Source organism: Rhodnius prolixus, unplaced genomic scaffold (genome assembly GCF_049639745.1).
Source record: "Rhodnius prolixus isolate KJV_2025 unplaced genomic scaffold, Rpr scaffold_8, whole genome shotgun sequence".
NCBI classification, from domain to species: Eukaryota; Metazoa; Arthropoda; class Insecta; order Hemiptera; family Reduviidae; genus Rhodnius; species Rhodnius prolixus.
The window spans coordinates 29,788,934-29,801,688 of NW_027411593.1; the positions used below are offsets into that span (position 1 = coordinate 29,788,934).

General features: G+C 33.6%; 1 protein-coding gene across 15 annotated transcripts in view; it reads left to right on the forward strand.

The window, feature by feature from the left end:
• Window positions 1-12,755, forward strand: part of gro (TLE family member transcriptional corepressor groucho) — a 165,256-nt gene that overhangs the window by 98,391 nt on the left and 54,110 nt on the right. For 10 of the 15 annotated variants that reach the window (XM_074122245.1, XM_074122253.1, XM_074122246.1 and 7 more), the window contains one exon: window positions 12,238-12,272. The exons of the other annotated variants lie outside the window; for them this stretch is intronic. In XM_074122245.1, coding sequence (XP_073978346.1) covers window positions 12,267-12,272 — 6 coding nt within the window. In that variant the 5' untranslated portion in view covers window positions 12,238-12,266. The remainder of the gene's footprint in view (window positions 1-12,237; window positions 12,273-12,755) is intronic. 15 annotated transcript variants of the gene reach the window in all.

Here is a 12,755-nt window from a genome sequence, read left to right on the forward strand (position 1 = left end):
TGGAGATTTTATAGTGTTTGTTCCAGAATCAGCTTCTCAGCATCGTAATTCATGGTGAAAGCATTGGGTTCCCCCGATTTAACAATTTTCTCGAGCGCAGCTGTTGCCGTGAAAGCACTTTATAAATTAACGCTTTAAAATCATAGAATGTTGAACTTTCATATTTTTTTTAATATTGAGAGTGTTGGTACAGTGGTTTTGAACTTTGGCTTTGTAAGTGGGAGATCCTCAGTTCGAATCCCTCGTATAGCTAATTTTAATTTGTTAGAAAAAATGTTAATAGTAAAGTTTGTGCTATCGCCCTTGTCCGCGATTCCTAATTGGTACTTGGACGGTAAACCCCGCCTGAAAAAATAGGTGATTACTTTACTTTTACTTTTTTATTTTTTAATATACTGTCATAATTTAAATTTTTTAAATCAATTTGTATGGTCAAAATTCGATTAGGTAAAAAGACAAGCAATTAGTTATAAATAAACAAAGTCTACTCTATCTTAAACAAGCAGTTCGTTCAATTAAGTTGAAGAAATGAAAAAAACTTCACCCTATATCTTTAGGTAGTGCGCCTAATGAATGAATGAGATTATTAAATTTTAATACAAATGAAGAAATGAGGAAAAGTGAGAAACAATATGAAGGAAGAAGGAAGTTATTAGGTTGGCTAGGAGTAGTCATGGATGAAGAGGGGAATTAAGTTGGTGGCTGGGCGAGAGTTAAGGAAAGTTGGTCTAGGGTCTAGGGCATTGGGTATGGACTAATCGGGATTCACACTCTCTCCTTTTTTGTCAGATGTACCAACTGCACTAGGGCCTCATCAAGCGATACCTTTACCTTCATTTAAATACCGTGCAAAATTTTATTGAAGGGCTTGAAGAGTAGAAAACTTCTTTCATTTCTTGAAAGATGGGTTTTCTATGCTAACAAGCGATTCCTAAAGATTGGCACCTGACAGTTGTAGCTGAACTGGGTTCTCGCTTGCCATAGCAGTAATAATAAAGTAATAAATGATGTAGGTAGTAATAATGGTAATCAAAAAATAATTTATCCGTAAGTGTATAGAAGCATCTAAGCTCCAGTCACTAAGGAAGTAGGTATAAAAGTAGCTGTTGTTTGATTAAAATGTGTCAATGGGGACCACGATTGGCATCCAACAGTAGTTTTATTAAATAATATTTTTAGTTTTTCGTTACTTCTTTTCTTAAAGTGGATTCAAACATACGAGGTGTGGCTTTTAAATAACGAGACTATTTCTGTAAAACATTTTATTTTAAATTTATACATATTTAGTTATTATCACCTTCAATATACACCCCTCCCCAATCCTTACAAAGCGAATTTACCATTGTTCGAAACAGTGCTGGAAGTCTTTTTCTGTGAGCTCCTACATGACGCGTGCCGCTTTTTCTTTCACAGCTTCATCGGGCTGAAATCGTGTAGATTTGACTTTGGGGAATACATAAAAGTCACATGGGGCCAGGTTAGGCGAATAAAAGGCGGATGGCCTAAAACTGGGATATTGTACTTGGCTAGAAACGTCTTGACAGACAATGCAGTGAGAGCCGGCGCGTTGTCTTAATGGAGACCCCATGACTTGTTCTTCCCCAAATCGGGTCGTTTTTTTCCTTACTCTTTCACGAAGTTGAGCAAGCACCTCATGGTTAATGTTGATTAATTATAATCGATATTTTCATCCGTTTTGGACGTGGAAGGGCAACCCGGGCGGTCATCATCTCCGACGTTTTCTCGGTCATCTTGGAAACGCTTAAACCACTCAAAAACTCGCGCACATGATTAACATTCATCACCATAAACTTCTTTGTAGTATCATGTTTTCGGCAAAACGAAACAAACACCTCTTACACAAACGACGGTTCCGATCAGACATATTTGCTACAAACACGTGAGACCGCTGCAATTGAAAGAGCCGCTGTACAGCTGCCGGTCGTTAAGATTTGGCGCATGCATAGTTTTTCTGTAGCAACATCAGTCTCGTTATTTAATAGCCCCTCCTCGTATTCTTCAAACACTTTCGATTTTTTTTTTGTTATTAATATAAGTAATTGTCATTCTCTTCATAAATCTTTTTGGAAATGGTTTCCGAAAATCTGTGGGAGCCACCTTTTAAGGATAACTACTCCTAGGTGCCATCTCATCTTTTCTCTCCAGTACCCTCTCTTGAAATCCTGAAGAAGTTTCCCACATATTAAAGAGAATAGATCTTAGTAAGTACATTTCTCTCCATACCCTGGTACCCTTAGGAAGTGCTAAGTACAGCGGAGAGTTGGCAGTTAGGGAAAACTGGTGAAACCTCACGCCCTCCAACCGTTTCCCAGATATCCTAATAATAGCTCATTAAGGGAACGAACTAGGCCCACGATACTTCGTTCTAGGATGAGTGGGGAGTCCTTTATAGTGTTACTTATTCCTAAATTAACAAGTGGGTAGGGTTCAAGGGAGAACAATAACCACCCAAGCTCTTGAAAAATTGGAGATTCTTAAATGTTGGAAATGACTTGCTTGTGTATTATTCTTCATCGTCACATCAAGACAACTGTAGGTTGAGTGGAATTCCAAGTTAGAAGAAAAGTTGCATTCTTATTTTATTTAGATGCAAGTGATTGATGTCTGTGTGAAAACTATGGAAGTATCAAACAACTAAGGTAGCAGGATTGAGATTTCACATTATTATTATTATTATTCTCTTTTGAAGTTGTAAACTGGTTTTTATGCACAAAGACCAAAGTTTCCTGGGGAATGCATATTAAAATTGGTTTGCCAGAAGAGGAAAGGTCTGGAGAAAATGAAACACAACTAACAATGGTCGCTTTGTTCTTTTTCATTCTACTTGATTTCCAACCAACCAACCCCCCATTCTTTGTTTTCTCTAAATTACAAACGTACAGCAACACGAATGAGAAATTGTTATAAACACAGTATATTGTATGAAAGGCTTCATGGCTTTCTTTCTAATATATAGACTTTCTTTTTGCACTTTTTATATTTTATAAAGTGGAAGTTATAAACAAGTTGCATTGAGCGTTATAGTGGATAGATTGTGATGTGAATATATTCAGAACTTAGAATTGTAAAATATAAATATTGGTTTCCTCAAGAAAAAGAATTTATTGGATGTTACAGTTTCTATTTTATAGTTTGCACGCCCACTCAAAACGGTAGCCGAGCGGTTAGAGGCGAGACCTGCGAAGCTAATATGTATTGTGGTACTGGGTTCCATTCCCGGTCTTTAGGCCTTGGATTTTATTTAATGGTTAATAAAAGAAATTTACAGTAAAGTATGTTTGCTAGTCGCCTCCGTCCACGACACCTAATTGGTAGATGGACGTTAAGCCCCGCCTGAAAAAATTGGCGATTACTTTACTTTACTTTTATCAAATGGTTACCTATGCATTGGAGGTTTTATTTTTTATTAGCCATTTGGGTCAGTAAAATTTGTATCGTAGTTGTCAATATATTTCTATACAAAGAAATTGATTGCTACATACATAACACTTCAGAATTGCTGGTTTCTTAGAATAACGAAGAGAAAAGCTGTGGCTCAGCTGCTCAGTGGCGATCTCTGCTTTCAAATAATCAATTTGAGCCAACAAAAAATCAAATTTTCTAGAAAAATATTTTTAAAAAACTATAATTTTGTAGTTGGAACGCCATATGTAAAGAAAATTTTATTCACAAGTCAAATTTCTAGAAGACTGACTAAAAGTTTAGTACAATGCGTTTTTAACTTTAGGCTATAATTGACTTTTCTTTTTTTTTTTAAAGAATATTTATCGATATCTCTCGCTTCCTAAAATTATACGATGAAAAGTCACAGAATATAAATGAGAAAGAGTTTTTTTTCCCCCTTTGTCTGGCAGAAGGGTGGTTATTCAAATGCGATGTAAATTCGAATGAAATAATATATTAAAGTAAGGGGTTCCTTTGCTCAAATGGATTTATTCTGAAATATCTCAGAATTTCCAGGGAGAAAGGATTACTGACAAGTTAGCAGGTGACGAAGATATATATCTCTGTTCAGCTATAGATTAAATTGATAGGATAAGTTGTGAAAGGAAACTGGGGAAAAAAACGCTTAGTATTTGAAGAAGATGGTAGTCAAATAATTATAAAATAGAAGGCGAAGACTTTAAAGGCTGTGCTAGGAGAACCGCACAAGACATTGCTAACTGTGCGAACAAGAGGGTAGGAAGCAATCTTCTTTAATTAGTTTGAAATAAATTAAAATCTCTTCCCAGACCTCTTTTCCTTTCTTGAATCACATCGTTTAACGGCCGCGCTCAGATCTCGAAAGTCTATTCTTTCTTTTTATAAGAAGCTCATTATTACAACCCAACACCCAGCCCCTTTCAAGTTCACGATCAGTCTCTTTTCTATTTAAAGTAAGATTTAAGATCCAAACTTCTCTCTGGTCAATTACTGCCCTAGTTAAAAGTATTGTCAATCATTAGTGATTAAATAGTAATCTACATTGTTTACTTTATTCCAAATTGTTTGCGAATTTTGTTAGACTTAATAAATAACTTAATCATTCTTTTGGTTTTAAATTTCATTTCAAAAAGGGCTTACAAATATTTTAGTTTATCGATTACTTCATCATCGTATTGTTTTGTTTATGGTATTTAATAGTATTTTGTCAATCAGTTGTTAGATTTGTGTTAATATAGCTTGCAATGCGATGATATTTTAGGTATACCTGAGCTTTACCGTTTTTATTGTTTACATAGTAACTATCTCTCTCTCTCTGTCTTTGGAAACTAGAGCTTAAAAGCAGGGCTGCTACACTATTGTCCCTTAGAGCTGTGTACACGCCTTGACTTCAGAGAGAACTCTGTCCAGAGCAGCTTTGTAAGAAATAAAACCTACCTCGAACACGCACGCACCCTAAAGATCCTATTAATCATTTGCACGCACCCTAATAATCATTTACCTGTTTCAATTTAGTGTTAAAAAACATTGAAAACTTACTTGATTCATAAAACTTTGTAAAAGAGAATTGAGAATTGAAAGGATACTCTGAAATAGATTCTATGTTGCATGCAAATCCTTAAGAAAACTTATAAGCTTTCAAGTTCTGTTTTCATTTAAACTTTCATTTTGCATTCGATTTTCATTGAATGTGTGCAGTTGAAGATTATTAAAGGGGGAATCGCTGTGTTCACAGAAGTGAGTTTATTGAAGTCAACATTCACAACTGCACAGTTATTTAATAGCGCTTTTAAGTATTTACATTGATGTCACTAGCTTGGATCACTAGCATGAATGGTTGAGTTTTTAACCATTGTTTATTTTATTTAATTAAGTATGGTGAGAGGATTAATTATTATGTTGGATGAGCTAGCAGGAATTCAACTATCTTGGAAATATTCAATGTAGCGTTCCGTGAAATTCGATCAGTATTTCACTCAAATCATTTAGCAACTAGTGAAGTATAATTTGGCTGGTTAGCGCGAAATTGTTACTGGTGGTGAGTTGAAGCTTACAAACTGAACTGGCAATCTGTACACTTGGTGTGACTCTGTGAGACTTACGTAGGGATTAGTTACTCTGTTAATAACCTTTTGTCATTTGGTTTACCATCACATTTGTTTGGGAGTTTGCTTCATACCTAACCGCGAGACCACTTTATTTATCGATAGTTAGGCGTAAGATCATTTGAAAAAGTAAGCTCCTTTTGCTTTTCTTTTATAATTTTAATGGAAAGATATGTTTGGAATGTTAACATTTACGAGTGGATGTTGATGCGAGTGTAGGTTTGAGAATCAGTCTTATCTCTTAACTGGAGATGCAATATTTGACTAAATCCAGGATAGTGCTTTGTTCTTGGTCTCCTAACCAGGTCTCAGCACTTTTATGCAATCGCGGATCACCACCAATATACTCGTATGTCCCTTTACTAAATGTTTAAAAAAATATATTTAGAAAAGAAATTGTCTCAGTGGTGGAGGTGCTGTATTCCCGTGTTCGAATCCAACCGTTGTTAGATTTTTGCCCTGGGTGCTTCTCTTGTTGATGGACAATGTTACTTGCCACGAGATAACACTGTGCGGAAGCCGGCAGTGCAGAAAAAAGGCTCGAGTGCCAATGACTTTAAGATATATTCCTAAATGACTTGAAATAGCAACTATTGGCTCTTTCGTGGAGAAGAAGTGGGAGCCGGCAGTTAAGGTTAGCTCCTTCCTGATAATATTTCATAACTCCTCTCCATTGCGCTTCCTAAATATTCTGAAGAAAGAGCCAAGTGGTAGAGTACAGTTCCCTCTATCATCTAGTAGCTAACTATCCAGTTTCTCTAGGACGTTCTCTGTAACATATGGATTCGGCGCTTATTTAGCAATTAAGGATAACCGCTCCTCAGTGTCATATACCCCTTCCTCACTAATTTTTCTTAAGTGACATTCCAGATCAAAAGAAACTTGGTTCTCTAGGTAAATTCTAAAAAGAGAATGTAGATAGGAGTCTGGTCTTATCTACCTGGTTTAACCTGATAACCCACCACTACTCGCAAAGACCTTATCAGATAATAATCAATAATTGGAGCACAAATAAAAAAAATGGGAAGTATCATTAGAAAGGTACATTCATTTCCTGCTACACTGGTTTTAGTAGAGTAATGGTTGTAAACTTACATTCGTCTGTAAAATGTCCTGATAATATGAACCATAAGTTTCCTTATTCTATAAATATCGAGTGGACTTGCTGTTTCAAAATAAATCCGGCCCTCAAGGAAAATATCCTCTTAACATTCATGTTTACGTTTAAATCTTACAATTGAATATTCCCTTCAAAAAAATATTATGATAAGCAAAATTAAATAAAAGTTTATGTGAATAAGAACTGAATATTTTCCCAAGTTGGTTGAGAGGTTTTTTAGAGTGGCACCACAACAAAGAGATCTTTTGGGTCAAAGGCGAGCTGTTGGTTTAACTAAAATGTTCCAAAAAAAATGCTTCGCTTTAAAATAGTGCTGGATTTCTCTTTATACAACCGTACACACATCCAACATAATTACATTTAATTTGAACATTACACAGAGAAGCTAATATATGAACTTCAAACTTTACAATTTTATCACTAATATAATGTTTGTGGATTTCCCGCTTTTGTGATACCTTCTCATACACTCACTAAATTTGTTTTGTATCTCTACTTTTTATCTTTAGTTCCTAGAAATATAATTATGTTTTCTATCTAAACAGCAAATTTTCTCTCCAATTATATTTGAAAACAAAGCAGATTACAGGGTTGTATGTTGGTGGTAACGCAAAATCTGTTACACAATATTTAACATGTGTATAGTAGACATTATAGTAAGAGCAATAAAGCCAAATTCAAGGCGAACTATAAGATTTATTGTGGCTCTCTTAGGTGTCAGAGTTTGTTCTTCAGTTACAGACCTCTGAGATATGAGTGAAGTGTTGGTAGGTTAGAACTCTGAGTGCGTGAGAAAGAGATAGTGTGTATGTGTCTACCCAGGGATACCAATGTGTCTACCCAGGGATACCAGGTACCCTGAAGAAGTAACTGTACTAGTAGGCGATTACCAGTAAATCTATTTCTCATAATAGGTCGCTATTTTCGCATAAACGTTTGTCAGACTGACATTTTAAAAATAATTTTAATGATACAATTCTTCTGGCAGCTTTTTGAGGTCTAGGTTCGTGTGGCGCATCACCTTTTTTTGGAGTCTTTAGTAGTATGGAGTTGGCAGTCATATGTGTATGTGTACAATGCCCAGTTCTCAGCAAGTGAGCGGAGTACAGTGGTTGGATTTATATTTATAGTGGTTGGATTTATATGACGAATACATTTCACGCGATCACTGCTCTGTACAGCATCTTTTTTTTCCTTTTGCCCCTCCTAAGACGGTGTTTCCTACTATTGTATGATTGAAACTAACTCCAAGCGTACCCTAAAAAATCAAGAACATCTTCCCCTTCGGTTTCACATTCAGCAGAAAAACAAGAGTCTAGAGAATAGTATAAATCGTGTTTGACAACTCTTCACCGGTGTAATTGTTAGTTAGAACGCTAAGATAGCTATCTTTTTTAAAGTCCTTTAATACTTTTATTATTAATATTATTCCTTTTTAAAAATTTAAATTGAATTATTTCAAAAAAAATATAGTTACATATATGTGCCCAATATTTTAACCGTGGAGTTAGCATAAATAAATAAGAGGTTGACAATAAATACAAATTATATTCCACGCAAATATAATTAATTTATTTTACCTAAATTATTAAATACATATATATTTTATTAATACAAAAGAGATAATAATAAAGCTCACATGAAAGACTAGTGGGCATATTGACGTCAATATATGTTTAAATTTGTGTGCGTGTTCATGTGACCTTTTAATAAGTGGGTATAAAATATTTTAAATTGTACATTTCATTTCTATTGAAATTAACCTATTAATTCCATTATTATTAAATTAATTTTGTTATTATTATTAACATATTGTTATTATTGTTAATACTAATGCCAGTATTTTTCTCAAAAGAAAAGTAGAAGTTCGTTTAATACAAAGATTTTACTGTTTACAATATTAAATAAAATTTATTCATCTTCCATCCCTCCGACGGTCATGGACTAGGTATTTAGGTACGTCTAAAATAAAGAATTTAGCTTGTTTTTCATTTGTTTTGTAAGAATATTTAAATAAAGACGAATTATTATTATTCATCTTCCAAATCGATTCTTTAAAATGTATTTAAATTTTAAGAGACACCTATGTTCAATTTTTAATATTGTGTTTTTAACAGATTATTTGTTTTGAAGAAGCAGATTTTACCTATTTTATCATTTGCTTCTTAAAAATATATATTGTCGTTGCAAGTCCCGAAAAATTATTATTTATTTTATAAAATAAAATTTGCGAATTGCTCAGGTATGTAGTAGGTAATGAGCTAGCTATTTAATAAGCTATGTAGTTGGTGACGGGGGGTATGACCAGCTAGACAAGTAGACAAGGCCTAGTGGAGTGTTTAGTGCCAACAGTGAAGCACGTTCTGAATGAAAGGAATGGTCTGTTTTGTACGTGCGCTACGATGGAGCCCTAGGGCCTGTAACGAATTACTTATTACAGGCTGTGTGATGTTGATTGCAAGTTATATATGAATGCTCGAGATAAAACTATAGAACCAAAAGACAACGGCTACATAGATTTATCTTCCCACTTCACAGCATACACCACTCTTTTTGTTATTTTATTTTTTCTTCGAAACCTCCCTTTCTGTTTTTTTCTTTAAATTCCATGCAAACACTGTTAGTGTAATAATGATGATGGATTTCCTTACTGCTTGTTTCGTGTATAACTAAGATATTACCAGAAACAAGAAAGGATTATTAACCCAGCATTGTCCGACTTTGGTAAAGCTTAAATTTTCTTCTAGCTAGAAAACACTGACCACAGGTTATTCCTTAGACTTGTATTAAAAAAATAAAAGAATGTCCGTTCCTTCCCTTTAGTTCATACTACTTAGCTCCAGTCGAATGTATTCTGTTCCGTTCGTGGCACACTTTCTTTGTGGAGGGAAAATTAACTTCATTTGGAGTGCAGGACTCTGTCGATTCTGAAAAATTTACAAAAGGTAAATCACGTCAAATGTGTGGTCTACGAGGGATCTAACAGCCGACATTTTCATTGTATTTTGTTAACGTTAATATAAAATTTATTAGGTGATTTTATTTTATTTTATTTCTTTTACATTTGAATTTCTTTTAGATAAGTATCTCACTTTAAAGTTTTTTTTTTTTTTTTTGTTTAATTCAATACGTAGTACTTTTCTTAATTTTAGACTTATTTTATTCATTTTTATTTCCTAAAATGCTTAAGAAATATTGTAAAATTAATGAAATGTGTTTAAAAATTTGAAATATGATTTAAATAATTATTTCTGGGAAGCTACAATGTTATTCCATTCACTGCGTCATCTTGCAAATTATTAGTAAGTGTAAAGTAATTTACGTAATTGCCTATTTTTTTGGTACTCATTTAAAAAAAGTATAGGCGTCGGCCGTGAATGGACTTCTGTACTATAATATATCTTTGATTGCGGTCCATGCTATTAACTACACGGGTCTAATAGCGCCTAAATTAAAAGTAAGTAAAGTAAATTAACTAAAATAGAAACTGCAATATTGCTGAATTAACTGGTATGTCTTAACAATTGATTAACAATGAAGCGTAAATTTGGAAAGATTTAAATTTTCTTGTACCTTATTTTATTTCTTATTTAAGACGCGTCAAGATCTGAGGTCCTAAGCGGGCCAGTCTTCTTCAGTTTTCATCGGACAGTGTTAAATTTCCTCTATTGTACATTTTCAATATTTACTTTCATATTTTACCAAATTTTGATCCTCAAAATGATAATTAAACCCTTTAAATGCTGATGTAGCATTGTCCTAAATTAGTTTATTAGGTTCAATACAAACTTCCAACAACAAAAGTATAGTCGTTTGAAAGGTGCACTTGCGTCAGCTGTTGGAATGACGTGGGCGGAACTCAGGTGAGGTTTATCGTAATATCGATCACAAGTTAGCCTTCACTTATCTTTTTATCTATTGTGTGCGGATTCCGCTCTTCTCTTATTATTCCTTGGTTTCATTCATCTACAAGGAATGTAGCATATGGCTCCGCTGTTCTCAATTGCTGCCTTGTTTCTAACAAACCAATTTCGTTAACATTACTTCATTATCATAAAAATGTTTGGCTCATTTATGATCTGAAAGATTTATTTTTTTCATCCAAAATAATTAATGATTATGGAGTTTATACTTCCACGTACCATTTACTCAGTAGTAGGAAATGTGATCTCTAGAAACGGTAAATGAGAGAGTTGTCCTTAAATATCTCGAACTGAGTTTTACGTCTAGAATCAACATGATTTTATGGAAAAAAATAATTTTCTTTGTGTATCAAACTAATGTAAAACCGCAAATATTTTTTGATATTGTTGAGTAATGTGTGTACAGGTCCGTATTATAAAAAAGTCTTCTCTGATGCATACTACTAAATGAGGCGCCACGGTAGGCGAGCAGTTACAGCGAGGCTCGCAAAGCTAGGGTTTATTATACTGGTTTAATGGATTCGATTCCCGGACTAGGTCTTGGATGTTATTTATTGGTTAATAGGTTAATATAAGGAATTTGCAGTAAAGTTCTAGTTTATTAGTCGCCTCCAAGACACCTGATTTGGTAGTTGGACATAACAAAGCCCTTCCTGAAAAAATAGCCACACTTTACTTTTTACTAAATTAATGTATTGTTTTAAAACTATTAAGTTATTTTATTAAGCGCTTATACTTGCTTTTTGTATTGCTTTTAAGTGTAATTTTCGCTTTTAATGTTTCTGGAAGTCAGATCGGATTTATTGACTATCATTTAAGATAACTTCTGACACATTCGATTTAATCAGTCGTATCAAGGATGTTTATTGTATACTTAATCGATTTCGGACTTTTATCCATTAACAGCGGTAAAAAATTAATCAATGGTGAAAGATTTCGACTTCACTTGCGTTACCGCCTCGCATTTGAGTCAGCAAGTAAACAACTGCCAGAGATACTAGAAACATGCGTGCCATCACGATTAAAATCACAGATATTATCTACTACGGACCTAACCACATTTTCAATATGTTAATTTTTTGTTTTATTTTAATATCGTAGTATCACTTTAAAGTTTCAATACTTATTAAACTCAAATGCACTTCCAATTTCTTTCTTGATCAACTGCATTATGCTAGTAATATGAATTGTGCCTTAGCCACGTAAATTCTAATTGCACTATTTGGAGATATCCACAATTTCATAAGAATACTCCTTAATGAATAAGTGGCCTATTTAAAAAACACACATAGTTAAGAAAATATCTGTATAAATTTCTCTTTCGACTTAATATGATGTCTTATGGAAAAAAATCTATTAATTTATTTTTTACTATGGTTAAGAACAGTGGAACTTCTAACATAAGTGGAAGTTTCTGTTAGATTTTTGGATTTTTATTTTACAAAAATTAGTTGCATAACATGATGTTAGAAAAGACGTATATCGGATGAAACTGTTGAGTGATGAGAATATATGCTCTGGAGAGAGTTTAGTTCAAAGTTCAGTGATTTATTCACCTTCTATATTTTCTGTATTTTATACAATAAATCCTTTGTTTTAATGTTCATTGCTGTTATGTAACTAATATCTTTGCTTTTGTTTTCAGGTAAGTGACAACTTAAACATTCTACGGCAATGTTGGTAAGTTTTGAAAACTCAGTAGGGTAATTACAAATGTTCTTCAACTTAAATTGTGTATACTTGGCCGTATAGTTCAAAATTGTATGAAAAATTTGGAAAGTAAAGCGCAGTTAGTCACTTGTGAGCTAACTCTTGGACAAAATTGTTTAGAATTGATATTTTGCATAGAGTTTCTCGTACATTTATTTATTTTTTCCTTGGATAAAAATGTTTTGATATCAGATAAGTTATATGATATTTTGCCAGGCTTGAGAAATCATTGTTTCCTCAAGAGTTGTAGGTGGTGTCTTCCAACTTCTTTCATTTGTTAGTGGTTTCGCCATCCAGGCAGGCAGCGACATTTACATATATCTAAGTAACCCCACTAACATAAAATTATAATCTAAAATCTAACACCAATAATTTGTGCATAAGTACTTACTTCCTTTAACCTTAAACAAAAATTAGGATCAGAATCAACAAAACTATTTGCATTTTATTTGT